The 20,160-nt window shown below is 34.6% G+C and overlaps 1 protein-coding gene across 1 annotated transcript; it reads left to right on the top strand.

The window, feature by feature from the left end:
- The first annotated feature begins 7,411 nt into the window (after window positions 1-7,411).
- Window positions 7,412-15,794, top strand: LOC123542314 (uncharacterized). Its single transcript, XM_053530950.1, has 8 exons — window positions 7,412-7,831; window positions 9,485-9,626; window positions 10,029-10,208; window positions 10,842-11,105; window positions 12,318-12,460; window positions 13,219-13,338; window positions 13,924-14,001; window positions 14,416-15,794. Exons 1-8 carry the CDS (start codon window positions 7,678-7,680, stop codon window positions 15,048-15,050), a joined length of 1,716 nt encoding a protein of 571 aa, XP_053386925.1. The 5' UTR covers window positions 7,412-7,677; the 3' UTR covers window positions 15,051-15,794.
- Window positions 15,795-20,160: the final 4,366 nt, after the last annotated feature.

The raw sequence follows: 20,160 nt of genomic DNA, 5'->3' as shown, positions 1-20,160 counted from the left end.
TCTAGCCAATCAAAAGCTAACTTGCAACATTCTGCAAGCTTAAAAAAGCCTTGGTTTTTGATATCTACAATTCTTATGTCGTAAGAGGTCAGATAGCCGGTTAGCTCAGTCGGTAGGGTACTTGCTCTGTTAGCGAGGCGTCCCGGGTTCGAACCTTGGACTGACTGCTAATTTTTCTTACTATTTTACATTCGAACAAATTGTCTGATTGGTACATGCGAAAATAGAAATAGCAAGATTGGAAATCCAAAATATACAGAAGACGAAGTTCTCAGATCTTCCATTAGCAGATCAATTACTTTAGCCAGATTGACCAAGTCGTGGCATTTTATTACAGCATACATTTGAAATCTAATGTGTTTTTCCTATCACCAAAGATATAAGAAAACTGACAAAACACGTTTTTGTAGACACGTACATTTCCTATGGGCAGCATGTGCAAATCGTGCAAAAGTCCACTATCTTGACTCCACCCAGTTTTTATCGTAAAATTGAAGGAAGGTCAATAGTACATACTTTGAGCAAAATATGTTGCAAATAGTGGACGGATACCTCTTTTAAAAGTGAGAAAATTCAGATTTAAAACGTGCACACTTTCTTTTGCGTTTGAGTATACATGTGTGCAAGTGTTTATTCCAAACAGATGGTTGGTGGTAACACACTTTCAAAATATTATTATGACTTGATATATCATTCAAGGGATATGTCTATATTTTATTAAGTATATTTACAATAGTTGTTACAAGGAATTTTGCCATAACCCAAGCTCTGCCATCGTGATTCCGCGCTTAACGTATCACGCGAAATGACGAAAGGGAAGCGCGAGATGATGACGAAAGTGCGAAATTAAGCAATTTTCGAGATTTCACCCTTAGCCATCGTGATTTCACGCTCTGCTTTCTCTATGGATATGAAAATCGCGAGGTCACGACGGCAAAATGAGAGATCGCAATCTTTAGCAATTTCGTGCTTTGCCATTCGCGTATCACCTGCACATGTTTGTGAAGCATAAAGAGCGTAATAACGGCTGCGAAGCATGAGATCACTATGGCGAAGTGCGAAATTAAGAAAATTTTGAGATTTTGTGCTTGTGATCTCGTGCATTTCCGTCATGATTTCGTGTTTCGCCATCGTAATCCAACGCTGCGCTTATCACCTGTGCATGATGGAGAAGCACAAAATGCAAAATCATGTTTGCGAAGCGCAAGACTGCAATGGCTAAGCGCGAAATTACGGAAAATTCACAATTTTGCGCTGCGCCATTGCGATCTCGTACTTCGCCATTGTGATTTCACGCTAGCAAAATGAATGTGTACAGTCAACTTCAAATAGAACGAACACAGTTTTAATAAATTCTTGGTAAATGTTTGGTTATAAGGAACAATTTAAAATGTCCCAACATTGTAAAACATAATGGTTATAGCAAACATGGTTATAGAAATGATCGGTTTTAAGGAACATCTTTCCATGTCTCAGTGTTAAAATATACATTGAAATAACATATATTAGGCTATAGCGAACCAAAAATAGCCCTTTTAAGAAGTTATATACAAGGGTTGAACATTAGCATTGGGCAGACATTGTACTAACATACTGATTCATAAAACAAGTATTAAAATTATAGCGTGATTGTTGATATATCTCAACGACATCTAAAACCAAGTATTACACTGAAATCTTGATCTGATCATTTTTAAGAATCGTGTTTAAGGGCTTCTGAAATATAATACATTTAAATTAGTTACCTATTATGCCATGAAAATTATGTAATCACCAATAATAAAGAAATAAGATATTTATCTCACTGTGAACTGGATATCACAAACTGTAATATCGTACAGGTGTCATACCCGTGCAATAATTGGGTGTAATTATTTGATTTCCATTTGATTTTATTTTCTTCAATGATGTGACCATGGAATAATTGATAATTGTATACATTTAAGTACAATTATAAGATATATCAGATATTCTATGACGTCTGAAAATAACCATTATGCGTGAAAATTATGTCTGCAGTATTATATAATATATCCCATTCAAAACTTCTTTTAGGCTTGAAAGTCGGCAATTTCTTTTCAATTTTTGATTTTGTGTTATAGGTCTATTATAGAAGTTTGCCTTTTTAAACCGTTAGCATAGATGGCGTATGGATGTAAGATTTCGCATGTTCAGGATTATTACAAAATATGTAATCAGATAGTAGGATAGAGCGCTCTAGATGACGAAATAAATTGCAAAACTGTATCTAAATTGTTAACCAGAATATGAAGTAAGCGATGACATAGACTTCTTTTTGCAACGAAAGAGATTAGCCAATTTAATTGTGTATGTTTGCCAGATTTTCATTATCACTTTCGTTACATTGTCCGCTAACGCTATTATAACCCCTGTTCTAGTTTGTATTCTTTAAATTGAACTTCACACGAAACCAGCTGTTTGTTAACACTGCTGTTACTCCAGTCCAATTGTATTCTGTTGATTTCCATTCACGCGGAACCAGCTGTTTACTAACGTTTTAGTTACCCCTGTCCCAGTTCAATAGTTTTCTGTTAATGTAACTTCACATGAAAGCAACTGTTTGCTAACGTTGCTGTAACTCCTATCCCAGCCCAGTTGTATTCTGTAAATTGTACTTCACACGGGACGAGTTGTTCGCTAACGCTGCTGTAACTCTTGTCCCAGTCCAATTGTATTCTGTAAATTGTACTTTACACGGAACGAGTTGTTCGCTAATGCTGCTGTAACTCCTGTCCCAGTCCAAATGTACTTTGTAAATTGTACTTCACACGGAACGAGTTGTTCGCTAATGCTGCTGTAACTCCTGTCCCAGTTCAACTGTATTCTGTAAATTGTACTTTACACGGAACGAGTTGTTCGCTAACGTTGTTAACTCTTGTTTCAGTCCAATTGTATTCTGTAAATTGTACTCACACGGAAAGAGTTGTTCCTAGTGCTGTTGTAACTCCTGTTTCAGTCCATTTGTATTCTGTAAATTGTACTTCACACCGAACGAGTTGTTCGCTAACGCTGCTGTAACTCCTGTCCTTGTCCAATTGTACTACATGTAGTTGCTTTTTTGTTCAGATCATTATTTATATATCGTAATAACAAATACAATGCCGTAATAAACAATACAGCTGTGGAAACATATTAATATGCCCCTCGTTATATATCGAAATAAATTGCATCACCTTTCTAAGAGAAATAGCACAGCGACAAGAATTAAATGTTCAAAATGGCCTTTTTAACATTCATTAAACAATACAAAAGCTTTTTTAGGTTCTGAAAAAAATGTTTATTTATTCGGAATTTTGGTGGTTTACAGCTTAGGTAATCCTGTCAAAGGTTAAAATATTCATTATGTTTTAGTTAATTATTGATTTCAATGCATTTTCTAAATTCCGTGTAATATTATGAAATATGATGAGTAATTTATTTGATATTGCCTTTTTCTGTAGAAATAACAATTTTACATTTAATAGTTTTCGCTGTGAAGTTATCTCCCAGACAATGACTTTTATTTTAGTGTATTTAGAAATATCTAACGGGGTTTGTTATCCTCATGAACAGGGTGTTACCTTTTTTTCTGGATTATTCTTTGTTTGTACAAAATTTTCTTTTTTATTCTTGGTTATACATGACAGTGTTGGAACCTTCCATGATGCTTTAAATACGAAGCTGTCTGAGCACTTTGCAGCACCGACAATAAAATCTTATTTAAAAACTTTCCTGTAATTCTTTATAACAAAATATTACCAGTTTGGACATTAAACAATTGAAGTATTTACACTAACATTGTAGATTTGAAAAGTTATCTTTGAAGAAAGGATTCATATTTTTGGATATACTCATATCAGTTTGAAGTTTGAAATTTATTTTGATTCGGTTTAAATTTGACCAGGACAGGATTTTGGACAATTCTTGCATATTTTATATATTTGATTGGACTTTACAGCAAGTAAATATTTTTAGGTAATTGAATTGTTACTTTCCATAACAAACTTTGTTAATAGTAGCTGTTTTTTTTCTATTTCCTTGAATATTTTAAGTAACAAGCAATTGTTACAATTATATTGGGACACTAAAATACAGCAGTATGTAAAAGTGTAAACCTATCCGTAAGTGATGTTTTGTTAAACACGTCAGTTGTCTTCGTTTTTCCGTCACTTCCATTCACAGCAAAACGCTCATTGCCTGACCTATTGATGTTAACGTGTTTTGGCGAAACATGTTGTTACAGATATGCAGTGCCCTCTCTCACATTTAATTTTAAAACATATATTTCTTTTAAAATTAAAAATCATGTTGTTGATGGAATATGTATTTCTGAACATCTTAAACACAATTTCAAAAGAAGACATTTGCAACTTTCATGGGAGCTAATGTTTTTAAGGCTGCTGTATGGTATTAGATATTTGTTCAATGCAACATTTGGTCTGAATGCCTTTAATATTTGTCATTAGGTCAATCAAAGTTAAAGAATAATGTGAAAGCGGGATCGACAACTTACCAATTAAGCATTGACAAAAATGTTACTTTAACCAGTGTCCGTGTTTGAAACAAATTTAGTTACGAATATCGCAACTTGGTTGGAGATGCGGACCGTCTCAAGTGGCAAATAGCTGTGTTAAAATTATAATTGCGTTTGTACTTGGCAATTGATGTGATTATGTCTTTTGCTTTCTCAAGTTTCTTAAGAGCTATGTACCAGCGGAAACTCTCCGGAATTATACTGAAATTAAATGAAAAAGCAACAAAATAAGTATCATTATTATTTTATTACATATTATTATTATCATTACCCGAGGTTCACTTGTCTTCACTCGCCTGGTAGTGATTTTCCCAGCGCAGAGCTTTCGTCCCATGGTTGTGCCGTAAAACGCAAAAGCTATGATTTTGTGGTCATTAGGGTTTAAAGGAGAAAAGCATTTAAATGGCTTGTTTTCATGAACCACTTGAATGTTGGGCAGTGACAGTCCTGTATTTAATTGTGTAGTGTATTATATTGAATAATCAAGAGATGTCTTGCGCGGATGCACAGGCTGGATGCTGGTCGCAAAACCACTACGCTGGTTTTCTCATGGCGCGGCTCAAATGATGTATAGTAAAACCGTGTTCTAACGTTAGGTATTAGAGGTAGTCTGAGTGAATTATTCTGGCGATGTATAACCGATTTCGAGTGTATTAATTTAGGTAAAACACGATTTTGCAATACATAATTTCGATTCTAATTATGCTCTTAATTTAAAACAGTAGATAAAATAAAGTAGCGCTTTTTCTTAGTCGCATCAATAACATTGACATCATTACACGTTAACATGACGTTATTTTAGCGAAAGCACATCTTAACAGAAGCAAGTTGTTAAAATGGTTCGGAATTACTGAGTCAAATTGACGCTTAAAATAGTTTTAAGTTTAGAACAAAATATTACATTGTAATATAATAAATGACTGCTTATAAAGTAGATGCCTGTACTATGTTAGAAATGGACGTTTTAACTGGTGGCTTAAAACTGTGTATACATGCATGAAGCAGTGCAGTATTATTCAGTATGCGAATGTTAAGAACGTCACACAATAATCGGCACAGTGTGGTAAAGAGTAATTTTACAATCGAAATGGACTCGGACTTACAAGTATATTTTAAGGATACCAATAATAGGAACTTTAAATATCAGGCAAGTAATGGACTTTAAGCGTTCAGTGGAGAACATTTATGGAATGTTTAAGTCGAATCCGGACAAACTTCCAGTCACCAAGTTCGTACTCTCACAGGACGTATCAACTCACGTGTATCAAAACATCAGGCCCCAATTTTACGAAAATCTTAATTAGTTATTTAAGTCTGTTATTTGAAAATCGTGCTTTTGTTTATAATAAGTTATTGTTATTTAATGTTGACTTTTTTCTATAACAACAATAGATAAATAATACTATATTTAATAGTATTTGTCTGCTGTACTTATTTCAGTCATGCAAAAATCGTGTTTCTATTTGAGCTTAATTATATTCCTTATTTCTATACTTCGTGTTCTGTAAAATACTTAATTGTTGATCTATAAAATAGTTATATACGGTTCTGATATAGATGAAAACGTCAACATTGAAGATGCACAAAGGGCGAAAACAAGCATTTGAAATAACAAACTTAACTAAGCAGTTACCTAAGATTTTACGTGAAATCGGGTCAAGATCCTGTTAGAGTATACGACGAATGTTGATTTTGTTTTTCAGAAGATACGAATTTTTTACACCGTCTAGTACAAGCTTATCAAAGTAAAAAGAACTCTGGTAATGAATAAACATGAAAAAAAACAACATTGAATGCAAGAAAAAAATATAGAAACACTGAGCCCAAGCACTAAGACACATTTGCAATGGAAGAAAAGATAGCAATACCATGTCCAAGTACAATGAGACCATTTATTTAAATAGAAGAAAATATCGCAATATTGAGTCCAAGCACAATTTAAAAACATTTTAATAGAAAAAATATAGCCATACTGAGCTCAAGCACAGACACTTTTGAAAATGGAAGAAAATTTTGCAGTTCTGAGTCCAAGCATAAAGATACCCTTTAAATGTAAGAAAATATAGCAATACTGAGTCCAAGCACAAAGACACTTTTTACGGCTCCACATGCCATGATATTTTAACGCAGATACAACCTCATACAGTGTCTCATGGTGTTTCAGTTGTCAGTCCTTGCCGAGCTTGTAGAAATTCACGGTTTTGCTCATAATTCGTCTACTCTCCTGTCTTAATAGTTAACAAACTGAAATAGAAGTTTGACCTCTGACCCGGGCTATAAATTGTGTAGTTAATCTTCTTCTTTTCAACGTTAAATTTTCAGGGCTAAAGCAAAATAAGAAGATGCATTCCTGATGTCATTTAATAAAATACTTCGGATTTAGGGCAATAGTTTTTATTACATGTAGTAGTATTGACCGTCAGGCCATTTTATAAGTGTATTTTATGTTATAAATGAAATCAAATGAATTAAGTACCTAATGGGTTAACATTTACATGGTTTAAAAACTAGTGTTTAACATGGCGGACCCGTAATGTCAGTTCGGTAATTTCCGTTAGATTACGTTTTCACCGACTTTGATTTCGGGGTTCTTCGTTTGTTACAGAAACTATTGTATACTATCGTATAGCCGAAGAATGTCGAAATAACAAACTTGGTTGCGAAATTGCACGAAAATTGTTGACAAATCAAGCACCCTATATTAAACTGTGATTAGAGGGACACAGTTGCAAATTATATGAAAGATATAATTTCCTACAACAAAAACGTAGAAACAAGTTTGTTTGTTATCTGTTTATGTCAACAGTCATTTAAATAACCCCGTTGTCACTGTACTTTAACGACAGGACTGATAAATCTCACGAATGAATTGCATTTGTTTGAAGTTGATATACTGTACAATAAATAAGCTTGATTTTAAATAGATGACATACATTTATTAGACTTTAACATTTTAAAGTCTCATTTTCCCAGTATTTTTAACCACTGAAATAAACATATAATATACATACTGGATGTAACAGAATGTATATTTATTAAGATTAAGTGTTTCTTAAATTTTGTCAATTCCTATAGTGACCAAAAGGAATATTTTTGAAGGCGGGATATATTTGCATTCATGAACAAGAATTTTCAGGATTAATATGCAGAGTGTAACAGCAGTTTTCTGTTTTTGCTTGATTCGATGCGCCCAGACAGAAATTTTCAATCATGCCTTTGAACAGGATCTGGAAAGGTTTATAGAAAAGACGATGGAATGTCGCCATATTCCTGGTTTGACAGTGTCTGTTGTTAAAGGTATATATCTATAATTTACGAACAACCTCTTTAAAAATGAAAGATCAATGCTAAATGCTTTTAATTCAAATAATCAAGGCCTTAGAATGGTTTATCATGGTTAAGTGTTAAGATGAGTCATGGCGTCAGGCAGATGGTTCAGTATTTCAGCAGCTGAACGATGAACCTTAAGTTGGTAAATTGAAAGATAGACCTCAACAATGGCTTTTATAATTGTTTTCATTATGACGTGCTCACTGAAATATTTGATTAGAATTATGCTGGTCTTCGTTAGGGCCGATTTATTCCGAACCGTTGGTCACGTAACAATTTGACATCATAATTAACGTCATAATGTTTCCAAATCGCAGTCCGTTCGTCAACGGTTGTTTATCGTAGATTCCACAGGTCGCTCAACAGGACACAAACTAAAATGTTGCAGGCTCGGTTTGATTGAGCCTATTCATGGACGGTAGTAGAAATGCATGCTACCGCCCACGCCCTCTAGCCCCGTGTTGAGCAGAACCCTACATGTGCACATGCTACAAATACAAAAATCAATTCAGAGACATCCGCAGATGTGCCATGCCGTATCGCGGTGCACATAGAACCGTCAATGGTACTCCAGGTGTAAGCCGTGAAAAGCGGCGTATGGTCCGCAGTTATAAAAATGGGTTCGCCCTAAACGAGGAAACAATGGGCAGAACTAAACAAAGGGAATCAGAGGTTATGGAGCCTGCATATCACAGAAACTGCCAAAAGACAAACTTAAATAGCATGTTCATTATTTTTGTTTAATTTTAACCTTAAACGTATACGCTTCAATCAGAAAGTTAAACGTAACGTTAAGACTGATATCGACGCAATTTATTTCAATCATCCTTCTGCCGTTAAACACACATTTTTTTCCCGATCACAGAATAAATTCTCCATTATTTGCATATTATGTACCTGTCGGTAGATTGTACTGAATGTTCTTGAAAGATGCGCGTCATGATTTGGTTATCATTAAAATATATGGGAATAAATATACCGGAATATAAGTAGTATAAACCCCACTCCACTTTCTACTTATATATGAGCATGTTGAGTTTTAGTATGTTTGCATTTTAAAAGTCCCCGACAATAACCAATAAATATCTAAAGTTTTTAGTATTTTATGGCGTAACAACACGTCGTTATCACTCCTTATCCAGTCTTATTTCTTTTGAAAATTTATTACGCGCATATATAATCATATAGCAAAACTTGAACGCCCATATTTACTGGTATTACGTTATCTTTCATTGCCTGAGTGTTTGAATAAATTTTTGGATAATAACACAACATTTAATTTAGCAAATCCGTTACATCAGCAAAACTTATCTCTAATTGTTTGAAAATGAAAGTCTAGTGTATTTCAAATGATTTATTAACATTCCTAGTTATTGAATCCGTGAAAGGGACTTACCTACACATTCTAAAACAATTATTAATTTCTTTCAAAAATCATAGGATGCGAATACTCTGATAGCGACTAGTTTGTTTTTGAAAAAAATAAAATCTTTATAAATATGGTAAAAAGTCATCGTAGTTGTGGGCGATCAGCTTTAAAATAGCAGAGACGGTCGGACAAAATATAAATATATATAAACATGTTCAACTCAGTTATCTATAAAATAGTTTCTGTTTTAGATTCAGAAACTTGGACAAGGGGTTACGGCAAAGCAGATTTATCACAAGGACGAATGGTAGACAATACAACACTGTTTAATATAGGATCGGTTACAAAGTCATTTACAATGGTACTTTTAGGAATTCTGTTGACACAAAAGGGGTAAGCCGATATAACAGAGTCGTTTGAACCCTTACTGCTACCTAAAATATTTGGTTTACTATTATCAAAAGGGGAGATAATTCAATTGTTTTTCATTCCTTTTCTTCCATCAGCGTTTTGAATGAATGTTTGCCACTATTCTGCGTTTTAGTTGTAATTGCCGTATGTATTCAGGTAAGATTAAAATATATCTTTAAAAAATCTATTTGACATAATAGATAACATATTCCTTTGGAACTCCTTTGTATTTTAAACGTGGAAAATGCATAGTTCATCAGGGTATAAACTATAAACTACCTGAAAACAGTGTGCTCATGGAGTCAATATAACATAAAACAACGAGTTTATTGGTGTTTAAACTACCATATTTGAAACATGCTATACTCTACATTTATAACAAAGGCTAGACTGGAATGCAAAGGTGCACGATATTCTCGGACCTAATTACGAGTTTATAGACGAATACCGAAGCAAAGAGATGACACTTCGTGACATGCTCTCACATCGGACTGGTCTAGCTCGGCTTGATATAGGTATTTTCTCTGGTTATCCAGCCGATATCACAAGGGAAAAATTAAGCATGTGAGTATTTTATAGACGAAGTGTGAATACAAGATTACTTTTCTTTAAAAGCTAGTCAGAATCCTGTTTATTATGCCAATGTTCAACATTACTGAAAGAACTTTCATTTAGAAAGAGTTCTATGGGTTTATATATTGCAATAGCTTCTGGTTCTCAGCTTGCCGGTGCATTGGCAACTGCTCACACAGAAAATGAGGTACAAATTTCTCCATGGGATTAGAAAGTTTCGCTTATTTTCAGGTTTCCTTTTTATTTTGTCTTTTTTTTTTAAATTCTGTTGTAATCACTACTTGATAAACAAGAGTCTCATTTAAATTACACAATTGACTTTCTGGGTACATACCTAGATAAATTCGTAATACCGATGACCGGTTGTCCAGATCAGTTTTAGAATTCTTTAAAGATACCGCTTTGTTAATTAAAGTAATTAAAACATTTTACATTTCTGTCGCAATGAACGTTCTTCAAACATTTAGACATTGAAATTTCAAATGTCCGTCTATGTTTTCCTTTGGTGAATTTCCTAAATACACATGCTATAGCAGTAATTTTACTTAATTTTAATTGAAATTGTATAGTAAGCAATTTATTATTGCTCATGCGACTAGATTTTGAAATACATCTGTTTAACAGCAAAATGAAGAACATGCCACAACTGCTTCCGTTCCGGGATGGTTTTCTTTACAACAATTTCATGTTTATGATGCTAGGACATGTCGCGGAAAAACTCGGTGGAGACACCTGGGAAAACCTCGTTACTTCCAAAGTACTGCGCCCGCTCGGAATGACTTCCACCCGAATACTTAAAAAACCAAAAAATGTGTTAGAAAATGGCGTTGCTAAACCGTATATATTTAAAGACAATATATTTAAGAATGCAACACTGGACATATATAGGTATGTATAACTCTTTTTGTATGTTGCTGGGTTTACGTCACACCGACACAATTATTTAAATCACAAAGCGACTCTCTTTGTTTTGATAGTGGAAGACTCAAACCCGCCAATTCCTGCATTATTTCATCACGGACATGCGCTTGGGTAGAACCACTGACAGTCCGGAAAACGGCTAAATGGATTCCTCATATTTAGAAATCATCGCCAAAAGCATGGCCCGATATTACATCGTTTAGGCGCATGCGTTATAAAGTCATTGACCTTAACCTCTGGCAAAGAAGGCCCCGTATGATTTATTGAAGTTAAATACGACCATCACAAGTGAATTCATTTTGACCAATGAATGTTATTTCTAATATGTAACATAACGCGTTGGTGAACAAGTGAAAACAATTATTAGTGATAGATCTATAACGATATAATATTAGTGACAATGCATGCATATACAGTAGGTAGGGTAAATTTTGCGAAGGCTTTATTTCAAAGTTTCACGAAAGCAAACTCATTCGCGGTATTAAGAATTCGCGAACAACATGAGTATTTATGTTTTGAGACATGATAAAGGAAAAAGATATACTTGACCTAAATTTTATCTTTGAAAATATAAAAATATTAACTATTACTTCATATAGTATATGCAAATATAAAATTGTAAGCGTGATATACATTAGATTTGGAATACTGTTTAAAACGATATATCTAAATACAGTAATAATGTATACTGCCATTAAAAGCTGAAAGTGTTTAATAATCGACTCTTTCTGCTTGACATTTAATGATGAGTTTAGCTCTAAATACATAATTCATTTATATACTCCTTTTAATTAGACATTATTGAGGAGGATTTTCTACGATTTAAATGATTATGTAAAATTAAAAAAGTTTAGTGAAACGTGGACAATGGATCTCTTCAATATTGACAAATTTAACGAAAATATAAAACATTCGGAATATTAGCGAAAATAAAAATCATCGTGAATATTAGCAAAAATATAACCATCGTGAACGTTAGCGAAAATACAAATCATCGCGAATATAAGCGAAAATATAAACCATCGCGAATATATTATCGAAAATATAATCATCGCGAATATTAGCAAAAATATATTCCATCGCGAATATTAGCGAAAATATAAACCGTCGCGAATATTAGCGAAAATATAAACCGTCGCAAATGTAACCCTATATGTATATGAATTCTTTTACCATAAGCCTTCATCCATGTGAACCAGCTGGAGCTATACTGTCAACGGGGGAGGACATGGCTAAATACATTAGATTTAATCTAAAGGCAGGCTTTACAGAAGATGGAGAATCTCTCCTTGACCCGGGATTACTGTCAGATGCATTTACAAGTAAGAATCGTTCATTACTAATGTCTTTGTACTGCTGTAGAATCATTAGATTTTGACGGCATAAAATTTTGTGATTTTGTCCTATAAGGATATAGTAGGTTGCGGGATATGGATTCATGGATTTCCACTTTTCAAAATAAATTGTTTGATTTTTATACTTGATCATTACGAAACCACGAAATCCAGGAAAATTAGTCCCCCATGAGTATTAATAATGTTACAGTATGCACAAATGATCATTTCCTCTCAAAACTCTCCAAGTGTGTCTTTCAGTCCATCTCATGTTGGGATTGTTTGAACGTAGTATTTACTTTAGTGCAATAATTCATAACACAGAATGCTCACTTATCCCAACGCTTACATATTCACTTTACATTAAGGGTCATGTAAGATGGTTTAAGTAATATTGAGCTGAATTTTATTCTTGAATTTGTATTGTTGTCAACTGAAATCAATGAAATCAAATCAGATTAGTTTTCCATTGTTAAACATATCCTTCGGCCGTCCATTTCCTACCAAACTTCTTTTTCAAAATGCACTTTTTGTACAGTTTTGGCTTTCTTGTTTAATATTTTAAAGCGTTATCTATTTTCCCATTTATGACCTCGGTTATCCTGATATACATACATGTAAAATGGCGAATTTTTTAGGTCTAGCGCCCGTGTTCTTTTTTTTTTAGTTATTTGTTATTCTATTTTTACCAGATTTCATTCGTGAAAACTGTAGATCTTATGATTGCTGTTTCTTGTTATTTCCAGCAACTACACCAACTGTAGACAAAGCCTTCCTAGATAGTTACTTTCTAACACACCCAGAATTTCCAGTCTCAGACACACCTGTAGGATACGGGCATGCATGGTTTACTTCAGCGTACCGGGGTGAGAGTCATTAGGATATAAGTAAAGAAATAATTGTGTTTTAATGTTATTAAAACACGAGGAAGAGGTCATACGTCCACGGAATAATTTCACGATGGCGAAGCCGGAGAGATTTATTCTTGCGAAGTTTTAGCAATTATAATAGTATTAATTAAAGTAACACAATTTTAAGCAAAACATTTTCCTGTACATTTTTTTCGATTGACCATATAGGTATATTCCATCTATACATTATCAAGGGACCATAGAACATTATAATCTAGTATTTCTTGAGTCGGTTAAACGTGAAGTCTGGTTTCAGGCTGTCGTTGGTTCGACACCTACAATACGACAACTTGGTTATCAGGTTGAATCCACATACAGGGGCACTGTATTAATAAATATTCCATCCGATAACAATTTAACAGGTTAGTTTGGGCTTAATACAACCATATTCTCAAATCTATCATCTTAAAAAGACATAGCTCAGGCGGTTTAAGGTATTGAACAAGCTTAACAGTTTGCAAATGCAAACATTGAACAAAGAAATTCACGGTAACCAGGGGAAACAATCCTTAGTGAACTCTGTACATTTTTGTCTTAAAGGATACCGTAGAATATGGCACAGTGGAGGACTTTTTTCGTATATAACGCACGTTTGGATGTTCCCAGACATTAATGCAGGTATGTACGGTTTTACAAATGCAACCCATATGTATTTTAAATTATTTTCAAAACAGTTTATGTTAAAATGACTTTTTATATCATATTTACAGTAATTGTTTCATCAGTGAAATTTTAGCATGGAACACTCGAGATGCATATTATCAACTCGAAAGCAGGATTGGATATAAGAAAAACATTGTAATACTCTCATAAAAAGATCCTTTGGAAGCATAAAACGCAACCAAACAACCCAATAGCAGACTCGGTTTGACTGAGTCTGTTCATGAGAGGTTATGAAATAATGTGAAACACCGCTCACGGGGAGACTTTTTACAGCCACACAGGACACTTATAAACTGATATTGTAATAGTTGATAAAATATGTGAATAGAAATGATAACTTAAAACTAGAAACACTTTGTCTATTTTCAGGAGTTTATGCAAGTGTCAATGGTCCCGCTTTGAATAAGTTGCCGGGTTATGCTGTACGTACAGTTTTGTATTACATTAGTGATAAACTACTTGGGAAAGAACAATGGCTCAATGAAACAACAACATGTGAGTTTCCACAGCTTTGGCGACATAAGACCACAAACTCTACAGCACCAGAATCGTTGGGAAAGTTACAGAATCCCTCGGAATACGTCGGGTATTACGGTAGCCATTACCTTCCTGGCATAAATGTTTCTGCAAAAGTTGGAGATGCTTCGTCATTATCGTTTCAAATGAACAAACTTGGAGGTATTCTCCATTCCACACAAGACAAGGACAGATTTTTGATGGAAATTACCTCCCCTTGGGAATTTATGACAGCATTTTTAGATGATAATAATGCTACAACAATGATAAATTCAACGTTTGTACGGAATGATGACGGCGTTGTACAGTCATTAGAGCTTCAGTTTGAGGTTAAGGTAGTGTACAGTAAAGGTGTATCAGTTCTAAACGATGTGGTATCTAGTCAAGCTACTGCTACATACCTTGACCAATACCAGTTGTTCGTGTGGACTGTTTTGATAAGGATCATGTTGAGCATAGGTACATACACCCTCCACCTGCCTAGATAAATTCTTGTTGCTTGTGTGGACTTTTGGTAAATGTTCATGCTGAGCATAGGTACACATAGTGTTTACCTACCTAGATGAATATCTGCTGTTTATGTGGACTGTTCTTGTAACGCTTGATTTGAACATGCGTACAAATAGCTTTTACCTTCCTAAATAAATACCAGCTGTTTGTGTGAAATGTAATCGGAAGTCCTGTATAAGTCCCAAGGTACATACAACTTCTGCCTGCGTATATAATTTCCAGACGTTTGTGTTTGGAATGATATGGTAGAACTTGTATTTATCCTCTGTACATATAGTTTCTTCCTACGTAAATAAATATCTGTATCATAGTATATAAATCCGACCGACCTGAAGTATTACTAGTTATTTGTGTGGAGTGTTATGGTACAGCTTGTATTTATCCTAAGAACCTAAAACCTCTACCTTCCAAGATAAGTACCAGTTGTTTCATATCATAATAGATACGTTTAGTTTCGACCTACGCAAAATATCAGTTGTATGTGTTGAATGTTATGGTAAGGTCTGTATCTATCCAGGGCACATACAGCTTCAACGTAATGATATAATACAGTGGAACCTGTCTAATCCGAAAATGCTCGGACCAGGAAAAAAGTTCGAATCAGAGGGGTTTTCGGATTAGAAAGGTTTCTATTTTGGAACGAAATATTATGCTATTTGTTACACATGATGTGTAGATCCATCTTTTTGTGTACAGACAAATTAAAAATATTTAAATTATAAGCAACTGTTCCTTTATCTTGGGTACACATAGTTTTGACAGATATCAACAAGTTAAGTGTGAATCAGTGTGACCAGTGACTGACTGATTAAATGGTTAACTGGTTAAATTTATCTAAATCAAATAACATACAAGACTGGCTCCCGTTCCTATGTTTGTTCTTATTTACAAATATCAATTTTCTTCATTTAGACGGAAGAACTCCAGAAGGTTGTTTCTATATTGACATTTTTATTGCCCGTGACTCCAAACATGTATGGTTTAGCCATCAGATAAAATTGTGCTATTTTAGAGGCTTAAAATTTTCTAATAAAATGTTTACTGTATTTATATAAAAGATAACCATGCAGCCAGGGAGCCAGGCTAATAACATACATTCTCATTAAACTCGTAGTAAATGTACAAATAATATTGCGCTAAAACATTTAGAATTAGCCTGAGACGTTGTGCTCATTCGGTCCTGTACCTGACTATGAATGAAATGTGTCAATAGTGAAAGCTGTGACGTCATCAATGGCGAAAATATCGATAATGTAGGTCAGTGTGTGACTTTCTTCTGGAACTACGAAGTGCTTATGAAATGACATATCGTGTATTTCACAAGACAAGCACAAAAGTAAATTTGTCATTCCAAATACTTTTCTTTTCGCGATTTAATCATCATTATGATTGCAGTCATGTCTGAAGGACTGAAGTACCTCGATTACGTCGATTTTAAATAGTCGTTGCTTGCGACTCTGTGGACGGACCGTCAGGGGAGGTAACTAGAGTCACTGATTGGGACTAGGTAACAGTGTACATTTAACATTTAAAATATCTATATTGAAGACCGCTTATAAAAAGAAACACTTTTGACAATAAGGGTAGACTGAAAGAAATATTAGGAAATCGGGATCTTTAATATGTTTCAATGTAATGGAATATATAAATAAATGGACAATAAACATGTCCAGAACTTGAAACTACAATATATTTTAAATTACTATTTTGTAGTACAATTCAGATATAACGTTTACATTTTGACCCATATTTCTAACGTCATTGCAAACTTCAGATGTCAAAGTTAAAGAACAAAAAGAAAAAGAAAAGAAAACAACGCACGTTCCAAAAACGCAGCCACCCCGAATTTGCACGCAGCCACCCCATATTGCTGCTCACAGCACATGCATGCGCACACGACCAACACACATATTCACAAGAAAAGCAAACATACAAAAACAAAACGAAGAAATAAAGGAACACAGTCGGGCACCGCCTTGTAACTGTCAGTGGCAAACCCATCACGTGGGAGTATTTATAACAGAAATTTTTGAATGCATTTTCGCATTTTTGACCTAAACATCTAAAGTTTGTTTACATCAATACATTGTTTGGTCAGTTTAGGGTTAATGTTCCTTGTTAGTGTTAGTCATTCCTAAATTTCGGGCTATTTTCAAATTGTTGGATTGATGGACCATCGGAACTGCGGATCGTCTGACTACAAAGCATTTTGACTACTTGACTTTTCCGACTATCTGGTCTTTGGAATACTAGTACCAAGCAATTCACTCCATTTTTAAGCTGCTATTCACTGGTTGTTTTCTGAGACGCTGATTATGGGATATGTTCATTTTATGCAAATAAGCTAAACATAACAAGTGTAAAGTATTTATTTCCAGAATAACAAAACACTACGTTCGAAAATACATAGGGACATTATGACCGCATTAAAAATGTTTGGTACATAAGAATTTATCTATTGCACGAATAACTTATTCTTTCCCATTTCTTTTAATATATAAAATTTATTGTTTAACTAGATAGTCATGTAATGTTGCACAATGTAAACTGTGGTTCATGTACATGTGTGCAAGTATATATTCAAAACAGATGGTTCATGGCAACACACTTGCAAAATATTATTATGACTGGGGAATGTCAATATATTGTTAAGTATATTTACGATAGTTGTTATAAGAATTTTTGCCATAACCCAAGCTCTGCCACCGTAAATCCACGCTTTACTTATCGCGAGAGGCGTGAAACGCAAAATAACGAGGGAGAAGCGCGAGATGATGATGGCGAAGTGCGAAATTAAGCACTTTTCCTGATTTCACCATTAGCCATCGTGATTTCACGCTCTGCTTTCTCTATAGATATAGATATGAGAAGGGCGAGGCCACGACGGCGAAATTTCGTGCTTCGCCATTCGCGTATCACCTGCACATGCTTGTGAAACGTGAAGATCGTAATAACTGCGGCGAAGCGTGAGATCACGATGGCAAAATGTGAAATTAAGAAAGTTTAGAGATTTTGTGCTTGTCATCTCGTGCTTTACCGTTATGGTTTCGTGTTTCGCCATCGTAACCCAACGCTTTGCTTATCCCATGCACATGATGGAGAAGCACACAACGCAAAATTATGTGTGCGAAGCGCAAGACTACAATGGCGAAGCGTGAAATTACGGAAAATTCACAATTTTGCGCTTCGCGGATGCGATCACGTACTTCGCCATTGTGATTTCACGCTAGCTAAATTTATGTGCATCTGTTCACAACGAAGCACTGACCCTGAGGACTATGTATGGGAAAATATAAGGGTGAACTAAGTGTTGACTGAAAAAAGGGCAATATTTATTTTGCCGAACAATACCTTAACAAATATATATTTTCACATATCTGGGCGAAAAATACCGCCTTTGCCGAACAATACATTAACAAATATATGTGTTCACATATCTAGGCGAAAAATACTGCCGAAAAATACCTTAACAAATTTATATTTTCACATATCTGGGCGAAAAATACCGCCTTTAACAAATAGATATGTTCCCATATCTGAATGAAGTTACAGCCCAATGCCATAAATAATATATATATTCACATATTAGGGCGGATAAAACCGCCGAAAGCATATCAAAAAATGTAGATGAATTTGCATATTAAGAGAAATCTTTCAAAATTAGAAAATTGTCACTTGAAAGAGGAGGTGGAATGGAGGTGGTGGTAAGATAAAACCAGAAATTAGCCAAAATAAAATTAAAGAAAGAAGCGTGCTATTCACTTTTGAATGCTGACGAAGAAGGAAGATGCCGTTTCCCGATTGGTTCAACGGTATCACGTGATAAAAGGAATTCCAGATTGGCTTTTACCGTAGTACATAATTTAACATAATTCAGAATGGGACCAATTCGCCCCAAATGTACAACAATGACATAAATCATTTTATCTACCTATAAAATTCATTTTTGTGCATCTGTTCACAACGAAGCACTGACCCTGAGGACTATGTATGGGAAAATAAAGAGTGAACTAAGTGTTGACTGAAAAAGGGCAATATTTATTTTGCCGAACAATACCTTAACAAATATATATTTTCACATATCTGGGCGAAAAATACTGCCACGAAAGACCAGGGAACAAGTGACCTGGATGCCGCCCAGAGACACAGGGACAGATGCTTGAGTGTCATGGTAAATATCCATGTAACAGGTATGATGTGGGTGTGTAAACAGGTCTAAGAAGATTATAAGGTGAATTGCAAATGATTGCCGCCTAAGACAGATATTTCAGTTCGAAAAAAAAATATCATAGGATGGTCAGAAAAATATAAAACACATTAGTAATTGACTATGGTGTGTCTATAAATTTTGTACAAAACAATGGCAAGAATCGTATAGAAACAAAAAGGTAGAACCATTTCGTTCAAATGACTACACTAGACAACCAAGTTTAACAAAAAACAAGTTCAGTATAAAGGAAAACCGTTGCTACTGATGTCTCTGCTTATAAATGTTTTCTTAAGCTCGAGCTCGTCAAGCAATGATAAATGACTATAGAGTTTCGCAGCCTCAGCCAGTCGAGCTAAAAGACACTTTACAAACAATATAACATTGAAAGTTGCTGCTTAAAGTTGACACTTTGAATATGCTTTAAAGCAACACAAATAAACAACACAAAAATCTAAAACATTCAGCTTGCTGCCTAAGTCAGTCAAGTAATAAGAAAATATCTGACTCGCTGCTTCAGTCAGTCGAGCAAATAAAACTGAAGAAAGTAAGCTCGTCGCCTCAGACAATCGAGCAGTACTGACTGTTTGTGTTTATAATCGATGCACACCTTGTGTTTCATAGATCGAGCTCGTCGAGCAATGGGGAAAGACGATAAAGCTCGCCGCCTCGATCAGTCGAGCTAAAAGGACACTTTGCAAACAATGTAATATCTAAACTTGTTGTTAAAATTGACACTTTGAATATGTTCTAAGCTCGCCACCTCAGACAGACGAGTAATTTTAAAAACAACAACAAAACAGACTTAAACATTAAGCTTGCTGCCTAAGCCAGTTAAGTAATGAGAAAAAAGTTCTGGCTCGCTGCTTCAGTCAGTCGAG

This window comes from Mercenaria mercenaria, chromosome 19, assembly GCF_021730395.1.
Source record: "Mercenaria mercenaria strain notata chromosome 19, MADL_Memer_1, whole genome shotgun sequence".
NCBI classification, from domain to species: Eukaryota; Metazoa; Mollusca; class Bivalvia; order Venerida; family Veneridae; genus Mercenaria; species Mercenaria mercenaria.
The sequence above is the reverse complement of the archived record's forward strand: the minus strand, read 5'-3'. Positions and strand labels throughout refer to the sequence as shown.